An 18,441-nucleotide genomic window follows, 5' to 3' on the forward strand; every position below is an offset into this window, starting at 1 on the left:
AAGCGAATTCATACCAAAAAGCGAGTTTCTAATTTCTCCTTTTCTTCATTTCTAGTTATGTGTGGTTAAACTGTTTTTAGCTCCCTTCATTTTCAGAGAAATCATATTTTGTAAGATTTTTGCAGGCTATAGCTCTATATAAAAACCTAAATTTAATTTTGAAAAATTCTTTGTTGCTTATTCAATCTTTTGTAAGTATTTTGTTGTGTTAATTTTTCTGAAATTTCACATGAGAACCTGTAGTAATTAAATGGCATAGTAACCTGTTTTTTGAGCGAATAGATGATTTTTCCGAATTATTTTTTCATAGTTCGCTTTCTTTGCCAAAACTTCAAATATCAAATTGTCTGAATCTGAATCGTTTGCATTCTTTGCTGGATCTTTAGCCATCTATTTCAGCAGATCAAGATTACCTCGACTATAAATTAGTTTAGAATCAATATTGTGAGCTATTAAATGAAGCTCTTCTCAATTAGAGGAACCAAAGTTTCAATTAGTACTTATCGATCCTGTTCCCGAAATGTCAACAAACGCTAGACTTCAAGTTGAGACAAAAATATGACCTTGCAATGAAGTATGAAGGTGGAAAAGTGTGCTAGGCTAAAAAATATAATTTGTGGCATTCTATTCAATATCTATTACCACCAAAAAATCGAAATTGCCACAACTAATTTTTTTTTTCAAATAGAAGTCTTGCGGTAAAATATTACTCAGAGAATTGTCGCAAATTGTTATTTAGATAGAGCACTTGTTAAAAATAGACGAAAAATCATCTGGTAAAGAAATACTTATATCTGGTAAAGAAAATTAAATTAAAAACAAACAAAATATTTGAAAACACTCTTAGGAGAAAAAGCTGTGGGATTATTGCAAGAAACAAAAAATCCGTCAATCATTACAGCTGGGTGAATAAACCAAAAAATATTTTAAAATTAGAAACTCAGCAGGCAGATTCCCGGAAAATAGTTACCGTTCGTTCACAATTACCTTTATTCCTCTTATGAACTGAAGGCTATTAAGCTTAATATTATTGCCAGCTAGCAACCACTATAATACGCTCTGATAAGATAATGCAAGGTAACTTAATGACCCGGCTTCATCAGTATTCCGTATCTTTTGACTTTGCCCTTGACTAGATTGCGTACAATTCACTATATTGCGTTAATAAATTTGAACTTTAAACTGCATTTAGGTAGAAGTGAGTGAAGTGATTCAGAAATAACGCGTGAAAAGTGCGACTTGATTAAAACGAAAAACGAGATTAACAGGTAAAACAAATAAAAAAACACAAACAGAACAATTCCTCAATTACAATCAAAAGAAAAGAAATATATTGACTTGAATATCCAAAACTAGCCTCTTAATTGTCAACAGAGAACATGACCCCAAAAACACCAAAGCTGCAAAACAATTTTAAGAAAGTTTCTTTTTTCCCATTTTCCACGTGAACGCTATTGAAACACGTGGCTGTATATAGAAATCTTTATGCACATCATTCTATTTAAAAAGCACAAAAATTCTTTGGGTTACACTAGGGGTACATAAAATGAGCAAAGATAAACTTACTGCAGCTGTTTAAAAACAGAACGTTAAAGCATGAAACAATTAAAAACGTAAAAATATCTAATGGATAAATTTTTGTTGCGAATGACATCCGTTATTATTGAGATTAAGTGAAAACAAAACGAGAAAAAAAGTAAAACTTGAAAAACTGAAAAAATACAGAAAAACAGAAAGAAAGTCGTTAAAACAACTAATACTTAACTGATTAATACAAATAGACACTTTCCTAAGTAAAAACCCAATAAGACCTGTCATTACTGAGAGTTTATGCCGAGAAGGCAAAACGAACGAATGCGCGCAAAATTTGGAAAAAATCATAGTGTTCTGAAAAACATTGTCAAAGTTAGAACAACCATTAGCAATCAACTGAAAATAATTAAAAGGCTCACTAATTAAAAAATCAATGAAACCTTACATGACAGATTAAGTGGAAACACTGAAAACAAAAATAAAACGGGCAGATAAAATAGGATAATTTACTCTCCATTAAAACATTGACCTGTAATTAAAACATTGAGCTTATCATTGACATGTAATTACTAAGATAAGGTAATAAGACAACAAAAAAACGCATATGGGCAAAACACAAAAGACACTTATATTTTCTTTTCAGAACAAGAACGAACTCCCAATTCATTAGAAAAGAATAGCTCCAATGAGAAAGTTCCAGAAATCCCACTAAGCGCTATTAGAACAGTTGTATCGCCTTTAAAACTATTCCCGCAAAAACAGTAAAAAAATAAGTCAAAATGCCGCACCTGATTAAAATTTAAACTAAATCTTGTTCAAACACAAAAATTCTCACTCTATTTTGAGCGCAAAATATCTAGCTTCAAAACCCCTCGATTTTTCGCTCGCTTTACGACTCCAGCGTGACTAAAAACAATAACTCTCATTGACGAAAGGATGTCGAAAAAAAAACAAAAACAGATCTTTAAAAAAATAAGCGCCCCAATACAATCCAAGCCCTTTGGATTTTGAAAACAAAGCACATAAACAATGGCCTCTAACAGCTGATTGTGGCTATCAATGAAAAATTAAACATAATATTTTGGCCCCAACGATCCACCAATTTCAGTCCCTATATCTTCATGGGGATACTGAGGATCTGTGTCTTCAAGTTTTAATCAGTTTTTGCCAACTTCTACAGAGAGTTGTCTGCAAATTTTTGAATGATGACTATAAAATTAAATCCACCTAATCGGGCTATCATCTGATATCTTTTGCCTTGTTTCAGGTCGCACCACTGCCTGAACAGATGGCAATAATTCCGGTAAAAAAACGTATATATATATATATTCAATGCTCTTCGAGCTGTAAAAAGGAGCACTCTAACAAAATTCAAATTCCTTGAATTATCAGAGCACCTCAATACAGCCACACTCAGATCTGTTTTTTTTCGCGTGAAGTCCATGTGAAAAGCACGAAATCGAACACTTAAATGAAATATGCACCAAATAAGGACGTAATGGTGCTATAACTACTGTATATATAAACCATTCCGATTGCATTTAAAGCACTAAAAACCGAAAAACACAGAATAAAAAACATTTTGCAATTCTATAGGGTTCTAAATTGCTATGGTATCTATTAAAAATGCAAAAACCGAAAGGACAGCCAAAAACAATCGCTTTATGCACCACTATGTCAAAACATCACCGACTAACGAAGGGAAGAACTGCTCTCGAACGCAAACGGGAGCGCTTATCTATTGCCACCTGCTTCAGCTACGGGAGTAATAATTCATTAACAGGGTCCTCAAGTGACATCGTTGGATGTTAATATAAACCACTATAATCACCAATAAAATTTAAAGTGAAATAGACCTATTTCGGTCCACTTTTCACTTGTGAATGAGAAATTTAGATGACGCAAATCGAAAAATTCAAGGGCTTTAAAATTAAAATCACTCAAAAGTCAAAACGGTCAAGCAAATATTTCGCATGAAAAAAAATTCGCAAACACGCCTACAATAATTGCTTCAAATACTGTTTGAGAGCAATTAAAAAAAAACTCAAGTAAAAAACCATCCAACGAACGCGAAGCATCAACAAAGCAATTCTCTCGATGATCAAAGCTCACACCGCAACATTTATTACTTCTGGTTTCAGAGGATGGGATTTTAGGCAAAAACTCCATTATGCAAGGCCAAAATTTGTAAGACATCAAAAGTTTTCAATCGAATTTTTGAGGCAATTAGGCAAAAACAAATTTAAAAAATTAAAACCGTACAGCAAAATCGTGTCCCTAACAATTGTCTTAACATAATAATATCTTACACAAACTCAGAAAAAAGGTTCTTCAGATTGTACAGTTGAATTTTTTTGCGCTTCAGCTATAAATTATTAAACATACCCGGCAGATTGCCGGAAAATAGCCGCCGTTGATTCCCATAACTCTGTTGGGATTTAAACAAAAGAAAATATCAACAAACATTGATTTTTGTATAAACACATTTTTAAGTGCGCTTTATTTTGATGTCATTTCGTAATTGAACATACTCCTGTCTCTCAGTGAGAGGCTACAGGGTCTTACCAATAAGCATTATAGATAGTACCTAAAACTTATGAGAACAAAGTTCAAGTACCGGGCATCTAAAAATGGGCTTTATAGGTTTATCCCGTTTCTATTTCTGACTTTGATTTTTTATACTGACTCTCTTCATTTTGAATTACTTTGCTGAGCAGCAGCTGTTTAAAAGGACTTTGACCAGCATGACAGAAGAGTGAAATTAGCCTAGAGACGTCAAAAAGATTTCACGCAAAATGTCGAAAAAGCGTCAAAATGGGTAAAGCGAAGTTCGAAGTAAAAACAAATAGGAGCGCTATAATAGCCGGCTGAGAAGATGAGGGCGGCTATTAACAACAAACAAATGAAATTTTTCATGTTCGCTACTCTTTTCTCCAACTATTGTCAAAAATTCAATTGAGAGCAATTAGAAAAATCGTGTATTTTACAAGTACTTTATTAACTCATTTTTATAGAGGAGACAATTTAGGGACACTTGAGACCTTTATAGCTTCAATTGGATTTGGGAACCATGGAAAAAAACGTCTTGAGAAGTTCTCTTTATTGGTTTTCGCCTAATTTCGACATCACGTTAGCTGATAATTCTTACCTATTGATTACAAAAATTAGCTTTATCCAATCAAACTGATATCTTGTGCCCCGTTTCAGGCCGAAGCGCTGTCTGAAAATATAGTACTTCTGGTAAAAGCCTGTAGAAAATACGTCTGAACCAATACTCCTCTTCGAGCAGTAAAACAACTCCTCTTCGCGCCCGAACAATTTAAATTCTTGAATCGTAAAAAAACCAGGAGAACCGCAATATAGCTACACTCTCTGCTTACAGCTATAGAAAGATATGAAAAAAATTGATCAAGGAGTCTGATTCTGACATCAGCTTTCCGCGAAAACACTTCATTAGAAATTTGAAGATTTATTTTTGAAGACATGAAAATGGCAGATATAACTAATCCCTTTGTACAACAAAGGAGCTTTTTGTATAAATTCAGCATCACGAACATTTAGGTTTCACTTATAAACAAATTTCAAAATAAGCACATTTCTATTATCAAATCACGAAACTAATTCTCAAAGATTGGCATCAGTAGAACTTGACGTATGTTCAAAACTGGCTGGCATAAGGCATGTAAAACCTCGAATCTTTCTGTTTAAGCAGCTAGTTATCCCATTTTTTGAACTCCATTCCGTCTGGCGGCTGTACTTCCACCTTCTTTCCACCAACTTCATCCCAATTAGTGCTCAACACGGTTCCACCGGATTCCGTCTGTAAAATGGAAATCATTTATAGCTTCCATAACAGATAAATGATATTTCAAACAGCGGAAAAAGCTCAAAAGGTTGTTAGACCCCTACAAGTATGCGTTTCAATTTTTCTCTGAATACTTTTTGCATGAAGTGTAAAAAAACCACTAAAGCCAACTGAAGAAAACTAACTTTCCATAAGTTATGAAAGCAAGTATCCGTATTCATAGCTTTGGCAACCAAATACAGTTGATTTTTCTTTGAAAAAATTGTTGAAGACAGATCGCATTTAAAGACCGACATTCCTCTGTAAAGACGCTCTTTTTAAATCTAATTCTGTTGAAAATTAAATCGATGCTGCCACAATATTTTTCAAATCTTTTTCAGAACAAAAAAAAGTAAATCAACATACAAATGACTTGATCATCGCCTTCTGCTGTTCAGGTGTGCCGTCTTTGAAAATATTCTGGAACAACCTGAAACAGAAAATATTACAAATTTATTGCAGATACTGTAAAACACAAAAATTTTCTATCTAATATGTCCATTCTACATGGTAGAAGGATGCAACAAATTAATATAATTATTTTATTATTACTTTAGGCATTATAAACTCAAGCATCATAGTTAATTGAATTTCAAAAACAGACATGTTCTTATGTCAACGCAAAATTATTGCATTGAAAAATTAGTCTTTCAATTAGAAAGTTAGAGAGAAGTATTGTATACTGATTAAGGCCCTCGTCTCCCTCTTTCTTTTCCTCTTTCTCCTCTTTTATGAGATCTGTCTCCAACTTGTTCCAGTCAGCCGGTTGTTTCTTCACCGAGGAAGACGGGTATGTGTGCACTGAGCTTGTGTCACCAGACGTCGTTGCTATGGCACAGTAAAGAAAATGATAAGATGATACAGTAAAGGAAATGATGATACAGTACTAAGACCTTTAATCTTTAAAAAAGAATATATGCAAAACCTAAGCTCAGCGACAAATCATCAAACATAACCGACTGAACGTCGGAAGAATTGCTCTCGAACGACTAGTGGAAGCTCTAATCAATTGCAGCCTGTTTCAATCGGGGGAGGGGAGCCTAATTGGACTAAGAAGTTGAATTGTGGGCTTCAAATAACCACATTAGAGGTTAATATATACCACTTTTGAGATTTAAAGTGAAAAAAATAGCACCAGTTTCGGCGCACTTTTCATTTGACTTTTAGTATTAAACTGCCGCCAATTGACTTCAGCTGCTTGAAATTGTGATTGAGAGAGAATTTTAGATCACGCGAAACGCAAAAAGACAAGGACGTAAAAGTCATACGAAAAGTCAAAACGGTCAAGCTAAAATTTTGAATAAAAAACATAGCAGGACAAGTCGTGACGCACAATTCAAAGAATTTTCACTGACTAAACAAAAAAGAGACCTAGAACGCACTGAGTGAAATGAAAATTCATTTCTAAAAAAAATCAGATAAATAAAAAAAACAGAAAACCCAATGTCAAAATGCCTCATGTGAACAAAAAATCACTAACGAGAAATGGAAATTTGGTTCAAACAAAACACTTGGCCTAGAAAGAACTATGAATCGACTGGGAAATCCAAAAAAAAGATCAAAAAATTTAAAAAAAAAACAGTAAAAATCAAAGGTGAAATCTCCGCATGTGAACAAAAACCACTACCGAGAAAGCGAATTTTTGTTCAAACACCGTTTTTTCACTCGACTTTAAAATTAGAGCGAAAAATTTTCACGCCGCAAAAAACCACTCGCTTTTTCGCTCCAGTTCCTGTTTCGGCGTGACCAAAATCATCACCCGAATTTGACTTCAAAAATCACGAAAATGTGTGAAAGGATCTTTAAAAACATAGCCGGAAGAATTCCGGAAACGACTCGAAGGAGAACATTGCCCATATTTATGACTCAACAACTAGAACTATTATTGTGAGCCATGATTCTCCACAAAGGCTATAAAAAATTTAAGGAAGAATAGAAACGGCATTCAAAAACAAATTGAACAAAAAAAATAGAAAACTTAATGAGTTTTTTAATAGTACAAGGAAACATAAAGCCGAGTAACGTTCCTTTGCAATTAGAGCAAGGAAAAGCTCGCAAAACAATGAGCAAATAATAATACGCTTAGAAACTTGTCTAAGAAAAAAAGAAAAACTGCAAAAAATAAGAACACAGCTGGCAGATTGCCAGAAAATAGCCGCAATAGATTCGTAGATCGGCAGTCTAAAAAAAAAACAGTAAAAAAAGACAGACCAAAAAAAATCCTCTTTCCATTGAAGGCTGATATGTTATATTTTGATTGAAAATCTGTATAAGTTTTTGCTGCCTCTTTTAGCCGCTCTCAAATAACCTTAATCTAGATTGACACACACCAATTTGACCTTATCTCTTTGAATTAAAATAAATAAAAGTCAATTTCAAAGTGAGGAAGTCATTTTTGAGAGTGGGGTAAGTCAAGTGTGACAAAAAATTTAATCACGCGAATGAACAAAAAAAAACTCGCTCCACTAAGAGCGAAAAATGACGTCACGCATGCAATTCAGTTGAAATTGCATGAACGAATGAACAAAAAGTGGCTGTGACGTCATATGGTCGTAACAAAAATCATGACGACGAAATAAAAAAAACCAAGAGAAAGCCAATAATAGCCCCAGCTATCGCTGTGCTGCTATTAAAAAATGGTCTCAAATTTCTCAATTTTTTCTGTCAATTTTCCTAAGAAAAAATGATTTATACCAAGAAAACTTCAGTCAATTGGTATCTAAATATTCCTTAAGTAACAATCTTCTATTCAAATCCCACTTAAAGCATCAAAACAAAAAAACAGGCAAAAATCCTTAAATTTCGTCTAAAAATCAGCAAAACTGATCAAAATCCTCCAAATTAGCATTAAACTCAAATTAACTTCTTGAAACCTTCAATTCCTATCAAAACAAGCCTAAAACTAATACAATATCATAATCAAACCTCATAACCATCAAAAGTTGCAAAAAACTGCTTTTAAAAGCCGCATGTGAACAAAAAAATTTCGCTCGCTTAGAGTAAATTTTTTCACACATCAATTTCTCGCTCTCTCAAAAATAGCGGTATGAACAAAAACCACTCTTTTCGCTCCACTTTTCACTTTTGTTCAGCACCAAAATCACTCCAAATTTTTTCACGCATTTCATTTCGCGCTTCAAAAATCACTCCAGTAAAATTGATTAAAAAAGGACTTCTCCAATACTCCTCTTCGAGTCGTAAAAAAAGGACTTCTCAAATACTCCTCTTCGAGTCGCAAAAAAGACAGCGCACCAATACAATTCAAATTCTTTGAATTGTAAAAAAAACACACGTTTACACTAATAGAACATATACAGAACATTATACATATAGAACATTTACACAAGTAAAAGAACTATCACACCCCTCAAATTTTCCAACTTGTCATTCATACCAGAACAAACACATTTTATCGCCAAAATAATTCATCATAAAAATAACCATTCCTCATTTTTACTTTTCCTGAAAATGAGCTCAAGAGTAAGTGCTGATAATGAATGCTACCCAATGCAGCAATCAATGCTACCCCTTACAGGACAGTCATCATAAAAACAACAAACTTACACGTTTCAGACACTGCAAAAAAGAATAAGGTTATTAGAGAAAAGGTCTTGGTTACTAATCGAAAACATTTGCAGGACAAAACCACTCCATCGGAGCAGAGACGCAAACAAGTGGTAGCTGTAGCAACATACCGTGCTGATTAAGTTCCTCCAAATATCAAGCTTTTATCCGGAAAAGGAGAAATTTTGATCCATTGTCCAAAGATTCAATCTTAGTATTACTCAGAAACATTCAAGGCCCAACTAATACTTTAACTACTACAAATAAACGCTCCAATTCACCAAAAAATGCTAAAGTGTTGAAGATTTGGTTGCTATCATCGATGCTTACGATAGATTGCTTGCTCGTCAGTTTGTTGAAAGCACCACTGAATTCGATACCAAGATTCATTACATTCTCAGCTATTCTATTCGGTTTGTTGGAAATACGTTTTCTTCATTGCAAAAAATTCGGCTGGTTCTCGAACAGGTCTGCTTTTAAAATTTCTTATCCATTTTTCAAAGACTGCTAGCTCTCTAGTACAGAAAAGCATCCAAATTATTTCCTCTGAGATCCTCTTGCGTTACCAAGCAAACAAAACTAAGAGCAGATCGAATTAATTTGAATCTCAGGTTTACGATTGAGTTCTCCTACGATTGCCATCAGGCCGCAAAATAAAATTATTTTGCCCTCGAAAAAAAACAAGGAGAATCAGTAATGTGCGTTCGCACATAAAGTTCCGACCCCGCTCATCCGCATTCTTGGCATAAAAACCCAAAAATTCTTTTTCAAAAAAAATGTTTATGAACAACAAAATCGCCTCCAACGCAAATAACTGAGTGCAGTTAAAAATGCCTAATTAGATTGATTATATCAGCCATTACTAAAAAAGCAAACCAATATGAACAACAAAACCAAACAACAATAACAACAAACATTAGTTACACCCAAAACTTTGTCCATTTTCAAAAAAATTTATATTAACAAGGTCAAAATAGCGTCAGATAAAACTGAAATCAAACAAATGAACTTGTACTTCACTAGAAAAGATATGCGACCACTCCATAATATAGCTCGGTAACAATTAGACAAAACAAAAAGAAAAGAGTTAAAATTTGCTTATATTTTTAAAACAATTAATTTCAAAGTAATGAAAACCATTCGATAGCAAATGAAAACATCCAACATGTTTATGATCACATAGGTCTCAATAGGAGGGCATTAAAACCTGTCTTCATTCAATTTTTTATGCGGCTACAAAAACAACAACAAATAGACAACAAACAAAATTTCAATTGAAATTTGCGAGAAAACGCTGTCGAAGCCGTAAAGCCATATTTTGCCGCTCAAAAATGTTCAAATTGTGCCTTCCTCGAATGCCGATAAATCCTGACAGTAGTCAAAAATTAAAGCATCAGATGCAAAAGATAGAGAAATTAAAGCATCAGAATTATAATCAAAATAGACAATAACAGATAGCATTTAAAATACACAAAATAATGACTCTTGTCTTACTTAGATTGACTGTGGTTGCAGGCACTGAAGCATTGTCATTAACTGGTTTCTCGAGAGAGGTCCACTTGATGAAGGTTGTTGAACATAACTTCACTTCCAGTTTGGTTGACATAATTTTGAATGAACATTTATCGGGTTCGACTGCATTGAAAAGCTCGTATGTCTCTTTCAGGACGCCATCTAAATTTTTTCCAAAGGCTGGTGATTAACGAGGGTCAAACAAATAGCAATTAAGCTCATCCGATAGTCGAACCACGAACCTTGACGAGATAAGCACACTCTTGATTAAGATAACGAATTATGAAAACTAAATTTTCTGAATTACTTATTGAAGAAAGTTCCTTATTTTAAAAATCTAATATTAAGCAACTATTGTCTAAAATTAAAATCTCAATTTGTGAAGCAGATACAACCAACTCCTCACGTTTCAAACGTTAAAAAATTCTCTGCTGTAACTCAGGCAATTAGGAGTTGTTCAACATAACAAACTTCGTCGATGATCGGCAAGAAAAATAAACTAACTTGGCGTATCCAACTTGATATGTAACTGATGCTCCGTAATGTCGATTGTAGAAGAATCGGCTTTGATGTTCTTCACATAAAACGTTGCACATACTGTATTATCTTTCTGATAGAAATCTTTCCTGAAAAATCAACCTCGTCAAATCACCTATTGGTCTTGCCTCATGATCATAAGACTTACTATGACGATTTTTTTTAAAATATGGAGACGATACTCTCTTTTTGCAGGCAAGATAACTAGTGTTTATAGGCACAGAAACATTTTTCCAGAAAATTTTTCTTGCTACAATTGAGCTTGAAAATATCACCTCACCTAATTGTGGCCGCCATATTGTCTAAAACGAACCATTAGATGAAAAACTTTACTTATGCAATTGTTTTACAACTCAATTAGATTTATTGAACCATTATCATGTAATGCAGAATTAAATAACTGAGGCAATCAAATTAAGGTATTCAAATAGAAATATCAGAATATTTATCGAAATAGTGAAAAGCTTTGGGTTCCTTCCCATTAGAGCTCCCCTAGGAAAAGAAAATTATTATTTATTAATTATTATGACTTCGCGGATATGCCACTGCGGAAATATGCACCACTGTTATAATCTATCATAAGGATGGCAATTTTCATTCAGGCAAATGTAAGTCCAGCTACAGCTGTTGTCTTCAGTGCAGTCTCTATTAAAGTAAATCCACATGATTTCGATCAGTTCTAATTCAAGTTTTCTGGGTTAAAGAAATCTAAGATTAAGGAATAATAGACTCTGAATCCAGTTCTGTACAACTTGTGCCTCTCTATCTCATAACTTACTTCTGGTAGAGAAACGTCTTCTATTGGTATTACTTATTTTGACCTGCTGCGAAAAATTAACGTTGTACTTCCCTTCGACGACATTACTGAACAGACATAGGAGTTTAAGCAATTTATCAAAAAGTGGTGTCCATAAATTTGATTCTAATAAAGCGTCCTTATATCTCACGCTTCCGTTAATCAATCTGAACATTTTCATTTTGAAGTTCTCAATAAATGTATAGCTAGTCTTCGGCAGCTCCCAACATTCTGAAGCCAATAGTAACAAGGAAGTATTTATAGCCCGATACAGATTACCTTTGGCTGTACGATCAAATAATGACAAACTACTCGTTTTTAACAAACAGAAAGCTTTTGTTGCTTTTCCAATTTTTGTTGAAAATGTTTAAATAAGCTTAAGATCTTCATCTAAAACAAGCTTCACATCTCTGACATGAGTTTTGAACTCAAGGTTTTGTCAGTTTATAAAAATAAAATTCTGTCAGTAAGTGCTCAAAATCATCTCCTGTTCAATTTGAAAAAAGCACTCAATCAGCCAGTTTCAGTTCCCCAAACACAAGTTTTTAAATGCTTGTGTTTGCCGAATTAAAACTGGCTAATTTATCACCTTTGCAAATTAAAAAGTGGTCAATTAAGAGAAAGCCCCTCCCCTAAAAGGGTAGTCGGTCAACTCGGGGGCAGCAAGTCAACTCCTATGTGTATTTATAAATTCTGACAGTAGTCAAAAATTGAAGCATCAGATGCAAAGGATAAAGAAAATAAAGCATCAGAATTATGAACAAGATAGATATGGTAAGTAGCAATTAAAGTATAATATGCAGTGATTTTGAATCAAGATTAGAAAAAATATCAAGCATTTAGCATAACAGCCTCCCTTCCTCTACAATGGTTCCTATTGACGCTTCTACTGCAGGGCGCCTGCGCATGGAGCGCGCGCCACGGAGGCAGAGTATGGAGCTACGTAAAAGAGCGAAACTTAATTTTGTCCTTATGTACGTGATCACGTCCGAATATGAATCTTCTTTCTTATCGCTGATCCTAGAAGCCAATCTCTGTATGGCTTTTGATGCTGATGGACCATCTCCTCCTGTACACGAGAAGATTAACGGACAGAAGGTGGCTTTCTCGACGTCGATTATCCTTTGTTCGTATTTCAGCTTCTTGATGGACTCGTGATATTTGTAGGAATCCGGTATGATTCTTGGGAAACTCTTCGCATACGGATTAAACACTTTCACATCAAAGAACGTTCTGCTGAAGCGTGAATCGAAGAAACCATTAGCTTTGATATCTAGTCGAGCGTCGTCATCAATAGTAGTAGTTCTATTTGCGAAGGTTTCCCCTTGCAAAGACTGAAGACAGGGCTCTACTTCGACATCATCGCAGACCTCATTGAGCAGGTTGGCAAAAGAGTCACGGATGTCATTGTGTCTTATGTGCGTATAGCCACCTTTTGGACAATGAAGAGCATGGGCTACATTAAAATTTTCTCCACATGCGCATCTTGATGGCAATTTTGCGGGATCCCATCCATATCTAAGAGCAATTCCATCTCTAAACTCTCCCTTGGTTAAATCAAAATGATATCTTTTCAATGGAAGTGCATTTAGCCAGCATGATGCTCCCTTTTCCATAGCCAAATCTAGAGAATATGCCTCTTTATCATTGATGAGATCTTTGATTGCCAACTTTTTCGCTATAGCTTGTTCCTGTTTTTCTTTTCTGATTTTCTAAAGTATTTTCTCCTGATAAAACTCTGCATCTATAGCGTTTTGATTCTGTAACGGCTCACAAACCCGAATAGATCTTTCATATTCGTTTGCCCTGTCTTCAGGAAGAAGAATGTTCAGCCCACCCTCTTTAAGAGGAAGAGAGAAAACCTTCCGGTATCTGTCACTGTAAGAGGGATGATTCAACATTGAAGGTATAAAATTTTTATCAATTATTTTTTGCAAATTAAACAAGAGTTTGCAAATTAAACAAGAGTTGATGTTCAACACCCCAACTGTGCAGTGCATTCAGATAATCTTGAAGTTTATCGAGCGATACAATTTTATTGTTTCCAATAGAAATAGCTTTTAAATTGTCAACAAACAAAAAAGAGCAATTGAAGAAAGTGCCACAGTTGGTAGGTCATTGATGAAGTTAAGAAACAGATGTCAAATCATAATCATTGTGGAATCCCAGACTTTATCATCAGGAACTCTGATAACTCACTTCTAATGCCTATTTTCTGCTTTCCACCAGTTGGATTAAATTGAATCAGTTCAAACAAGCCTTTGGAGATCGGAGGCAGTGACCGTTCTTTTCAAAGAGCGCTATGCTTTTCTTATCAGAAATATGGAAAAAGCAAACAAAGCTGTTGGATTTACTGAAAGCGCATGGCATAAGCATATGGAATAGATATGATAAACCGTAAAGTTAAAAACTTTACGGTTTATCATATCTATTCCATATGCTTATGCCATGCGCTTTCAGTAAATCCAACAGCTTTGTTTGCTTTTTCCATATTTCTGATAAGAAAAGCATAGCGCTCTTTGAAAAGAACGGTCACTGCCTCCGATCTCCAAAGGCTTGTTTGAACTGATTCAATTTAATCCAACTGGTGGAAAGCAGAAAATAGGCATTAGAAGTGAGTTATCAGAGTTCCTGATGATAAAGTCTGGGATTCCACAATGATTACAAGGCTTGTTTGAACTGATTCAATTTAATCCAACTGGTGGAAAGCAGAAAATAGGCATTAGAAGTGAGTTATCAGAGTTCCTGATGATAAAGTCTGGGATTCCACAATGAAGAATTACAAATCTTTTTGGTCCAAAAGTCCAAAGCCATACTAGCTACTTTTTAATGATTTGGTAAATTAGATGAATGAAGGGACGAAAATACTATTTGAGCGATTACTATATAATGTACAAGAGTGTCGCAGGTATGTAAATTGTCACTTCTTGAATATCGCCTTCAAAGTCAGTGGTGTTGTCTATTTTCGGTTTGCATTGAACGGGTGTGACATCCTAAATATTTTCATATTTAATTCCTAAATATTTTCATATTTAATTAGATGTCAATCTATCATTTAACCTCTAAAGTAATAGACTCAAATTGACTTAATAGCCTTGATTTTCTCGTTCATATTATGCCCTTTACTATGCGAGTGCTTTCGAACAATGTTATTGAATTAGTCTAAATAAACCAATGTAAACTAAATGAACAGATTGCATTGATGTTATTAATCTTAACATTATTTATAATGACCTTACATTCTTAATAAAATGAAGCTCTAATCATTGAAAGTAGAGAATAGAATTCATACCCCAGAAGATGTGATCTAAAGTAAAGTTACTTTAATTCATGTTCAAAATATAGCAGTTTTCAAACTAAGGCTGTCAGTTCCCACCGTTCGAAGACCTTAGACGCTCTTCAGGAAAATTGAAAACCAAAACATAAATTTGATAGAAGTTTATTCTGAATTTGATTTAAACTAACATAGCAGATATACAGAAACTAAGTATGTTACATGGTGACAGCAGGAAGACAGCCAAAAATGTTGCTAATCACCAAAATTGAATTACGTAATTCCTAGAAAAATTATCAAACAAATCGCCAAATATTCTTAACAAATATTCTTAAAAAGTTCTGAACGCTAAAATCAGAACACAATTAGTCTTATTCTGAAAAAATTGTTATCCAGCCTGATGACTTTGAAAATTATCGAGAAGTACCCGATTCAAACTATGGACTTCAGAACTGATGTTGATGGGGCAACCTTGTATTCAACTCCAAATGCTCTGTGATACTGGTAGTCTGATGGCCAATCTATCTGGGTTATACTGTGAAGAAAGGGAAAGTGAGAATTCGAGAACTCAAGGACTGTAAGTTAAAATTAACTCAACCTTTTGAAGTCTTCTCTTTCCAAGTGCTATTGCTGTTTATTATTATCATAGTGCCAGCCCCAAATAATTACAACCTAACTACTCTACTAAACTTCCACTCCAGTAGACTCAAGGAGCATTTCGAAGTGTTTATATACGCCAATAACAGTGCCAATTTATAGTGCTCCTAACAACCATTAAGCAATAGCTTACCTAATATTGTGCTGTAAAATAATAATAAGGTTAGAAAGTAAGTATGGCTGCGAATGCACAAATTACAGTAGAACCATACAGCGGGACAGAAAAAGAAAGCTTTCGCCAGTTTGAGCAACTCTTCCGCGGATTCATTGGAGTAGCAGCAATACCGAATGCACAACAAGCAAACTTCTTACAATTGCACTTAAGAGGTGATGCTCTACGCTATTTCCAAACACTTCCTGAAGCAACCCGACAAGACGTTGAACTGAGTTTGACGGCGTTAAGAGATCATTTCTGCAACACACAATTACAGGAGGTCCATATACTGAGGCTCGAGCAGAAAAAGTTCGATCCAAAAATAGACACGCCAGAGAACTTTCTGGTGACTCTACAAACTGCAGCTCAAAGAGCCTATCCACCACCAAATTTGCCAGCTGTAGCCCCATTAGCAAATGGAGCCGACGCAGCGGAACAGGCACGATTTGCGAGAGAAACTGCAGCACGACAAGAACGAATCAACGCAGAAGAAGAGTTCAAAAATGAACAAGTTAAACGAATTTTCCAAAAAGCCATGCCAGGATGGCTGCGATCAAAAATGATGGAACAACCACCAAATACAACAGTGCAGGAATTATGCACATTAGCCCGGCAACAAATGACTATTCGAGACTTATGTAGGAAAGACGATTACCCAGAGGACGGATTCAACGAAATAAGTACAACAGTATCAGATAACCTCATTAGCGCCTTATCAAAATTGAACGCAACTCAGGAAGCAATGGAACGAAAACTAAGTTCAATGGATGATAGGATAAAAAATCAGGAGACATCATCATACAGAGGGGGTTCAGAGAACAATACAATGGCTATAACAGGTTCTTCATCATGTATGCAGAACACTCAGTGGCCAAACTCCCAAAATTTTACTCCTCGATTCCAACCAAGAGGAAACTTCAATTATCGGGGTAACCCCAGATATTTTGGACAGTCATATCCCAGAAATAACCAACCGCGTTATTACCACCCAAGACAAAGACAACAATTTAATCCTCAGAGCAACACAAACCCACAAAACTTGAATTCCCAACAGATGCAGACACACGCAGAGGTACGACTACCCAACTCCCCCTACTTTCCAGTCACCCCATCAACCAAAGTCTTTTGTTATACCTGTGGTTACCCTAACCATAAGTCGAACCAATGCTCACAGAGATCAAAAACGAATTCAAGAGGAACATCATTCCCGTTTCCGAGACAACCAAAAAACTAATAAAGCCGCCCATTGGAACTGAAACAAAAAAACCGACAGAAAAATCCCATCAAACTAAAACCCTTCATCTTAACAAAATCTCAGTGAACAACGGACAGACATTATCTTATATTAACCTAAAGTTTAGCCCGACTTTAACTCGGAGAGCACTAATAGATACAGGAGCTTGTGCAAATGTAATAAGCAACAAATTTTATGAAGAAATTAAAGCAAACGATCCAACAACAAAAATAGCCGACGAAACGCCTGAATGGAATCAAGTAAAAGTGGCAGGCGGCCAAACCGTTAAGGTAGTCAAACAAACAAGACTAACATTCACAATGGCACATCAACAATTCACAGAATCCTTTTTAGTTTTACCGACGGCAAACTCAATCATCCTAGGAAACCCTTTCTTCAAAAAACATGACATCACCATTAGCCCAGCACGTAAATTTCTACAATTATCAGACTTGACCATACAAATTAACGAAATAAAGCCGACAAACGAACCACGAAGAGTAGTTAGACAGAAAAAGATACCAATTTATCTCACGAAAAATACAACGATACAACCAAACCAGCATGCTATTCTAGAATGTTCACCACCTGAAAGCACTGAAGAGTACAAAAACCTCAGTGGAGTACTGATACCGAATGAAATTTTGGAAAGAGAAACAGACTTAGCTTTCACTTCTTCACTTAGCACAATTAGTGACCAGAATAAATTGTTTGTATCAACAATAAACATTACAAATCATCCAATTACCCTACACAAACGTACAGAAGTAGCAAGATTTTCAATATTGACACCCGAACAAGCAGATCAACTCATCAAAATTGATCCTGAACTTATAGCACTCGCTAAGTTCAGAGAAAAGGAAAACGAAATCCCAGAAATCAATCAACTTATTCAAGACACAGAAAAGAAAGGAAAATTGCAACCGCCGCGACCTCCTCCAGACTACAATTCACTATGGTTCCCGACGCCAGAAACATGCGATCACCCCGAATTGCTGACACCAATCCAGTTAGAAATTTATAAAAAAATTACAAGAACTTAGAAAAATGGAAAACTCAGACCCAATTAATAACATTGATGACCGACACAATTTCCTTCGCAGATTCCCTTGGAACAAATCAGCCTTAAACCCTGAACAGAAGGAAGAACTCGAAATACTGATACTTGAATATTGTGATATTTTCGCGAAACATCGATTTGACGTCGGTTACAATACAGAACTGAAAATCAAACTGACTCCTGAGCATTCCATGCCAATGTACGTCCAAGGCCCTCCCACACCAGTACACCTCAGAGAAGAACTACAAGTGGAACTAGCCTTGATGCAGTACTATG

General features: G+C 35.1%; 1 protein-coding gene across 1 annotated transcript in view; it reads right to left on the minus strand.

The window, feature by feature from the left end:
• Positions 1–4,986: 4,986 nt before the first annotated feature.
• Positions 4,987–18,441, minus strand: part of LOC142336337 (uncharacterized) — a 115,645-nt gene continuing 102,190 nt past the window's right edge. Inside the window, exons 2-7 of the mRNA XM_075385095.1 lie at positions 11,271–11,295; positions 10,958–11,079; positions 10,436–10,615; positions 6,061–6,205; positions 5,744–5,807; positions 4,987–5,353 (exon numbers count right to left, since the gene is read on the minus strand). Coding sequence (XP_075241210.1) covers positions 5,246–5,353; positions 5,744–5,807; positions 6,061–6,205; positions 10,436–10,615; positions 10,958–11,079; positions 11,271–11,287 — 636 coding nt within the window. The 5' untranslated portion in view covers positions 11,288–11,295 and the 3' untranslated portion in view covers positions 4,987–5,245. The remainder of the gene's footprint in view (positions 5,354–5,743; positions 5,808–6,060; positions 6,206–10,435; positions 10,616–10,957; positions 11,080–11,270; positions 11,296–18,441) is intronic.

This window comes from Convolutriloba macropyga, chromosome 3 (genome assembly GCF_964194025.1).
Source record: "Convolutriloba macropyga chromosome 3, txConMacr16.3, whole genome shotgun sequence".
Classification (NCBI taxonomy): Eukaryota; Metazoa; Xenacoelomorpha; order Acoela; family Convolutidae; genus Convolutriloba; species Convolutriloba macropyga.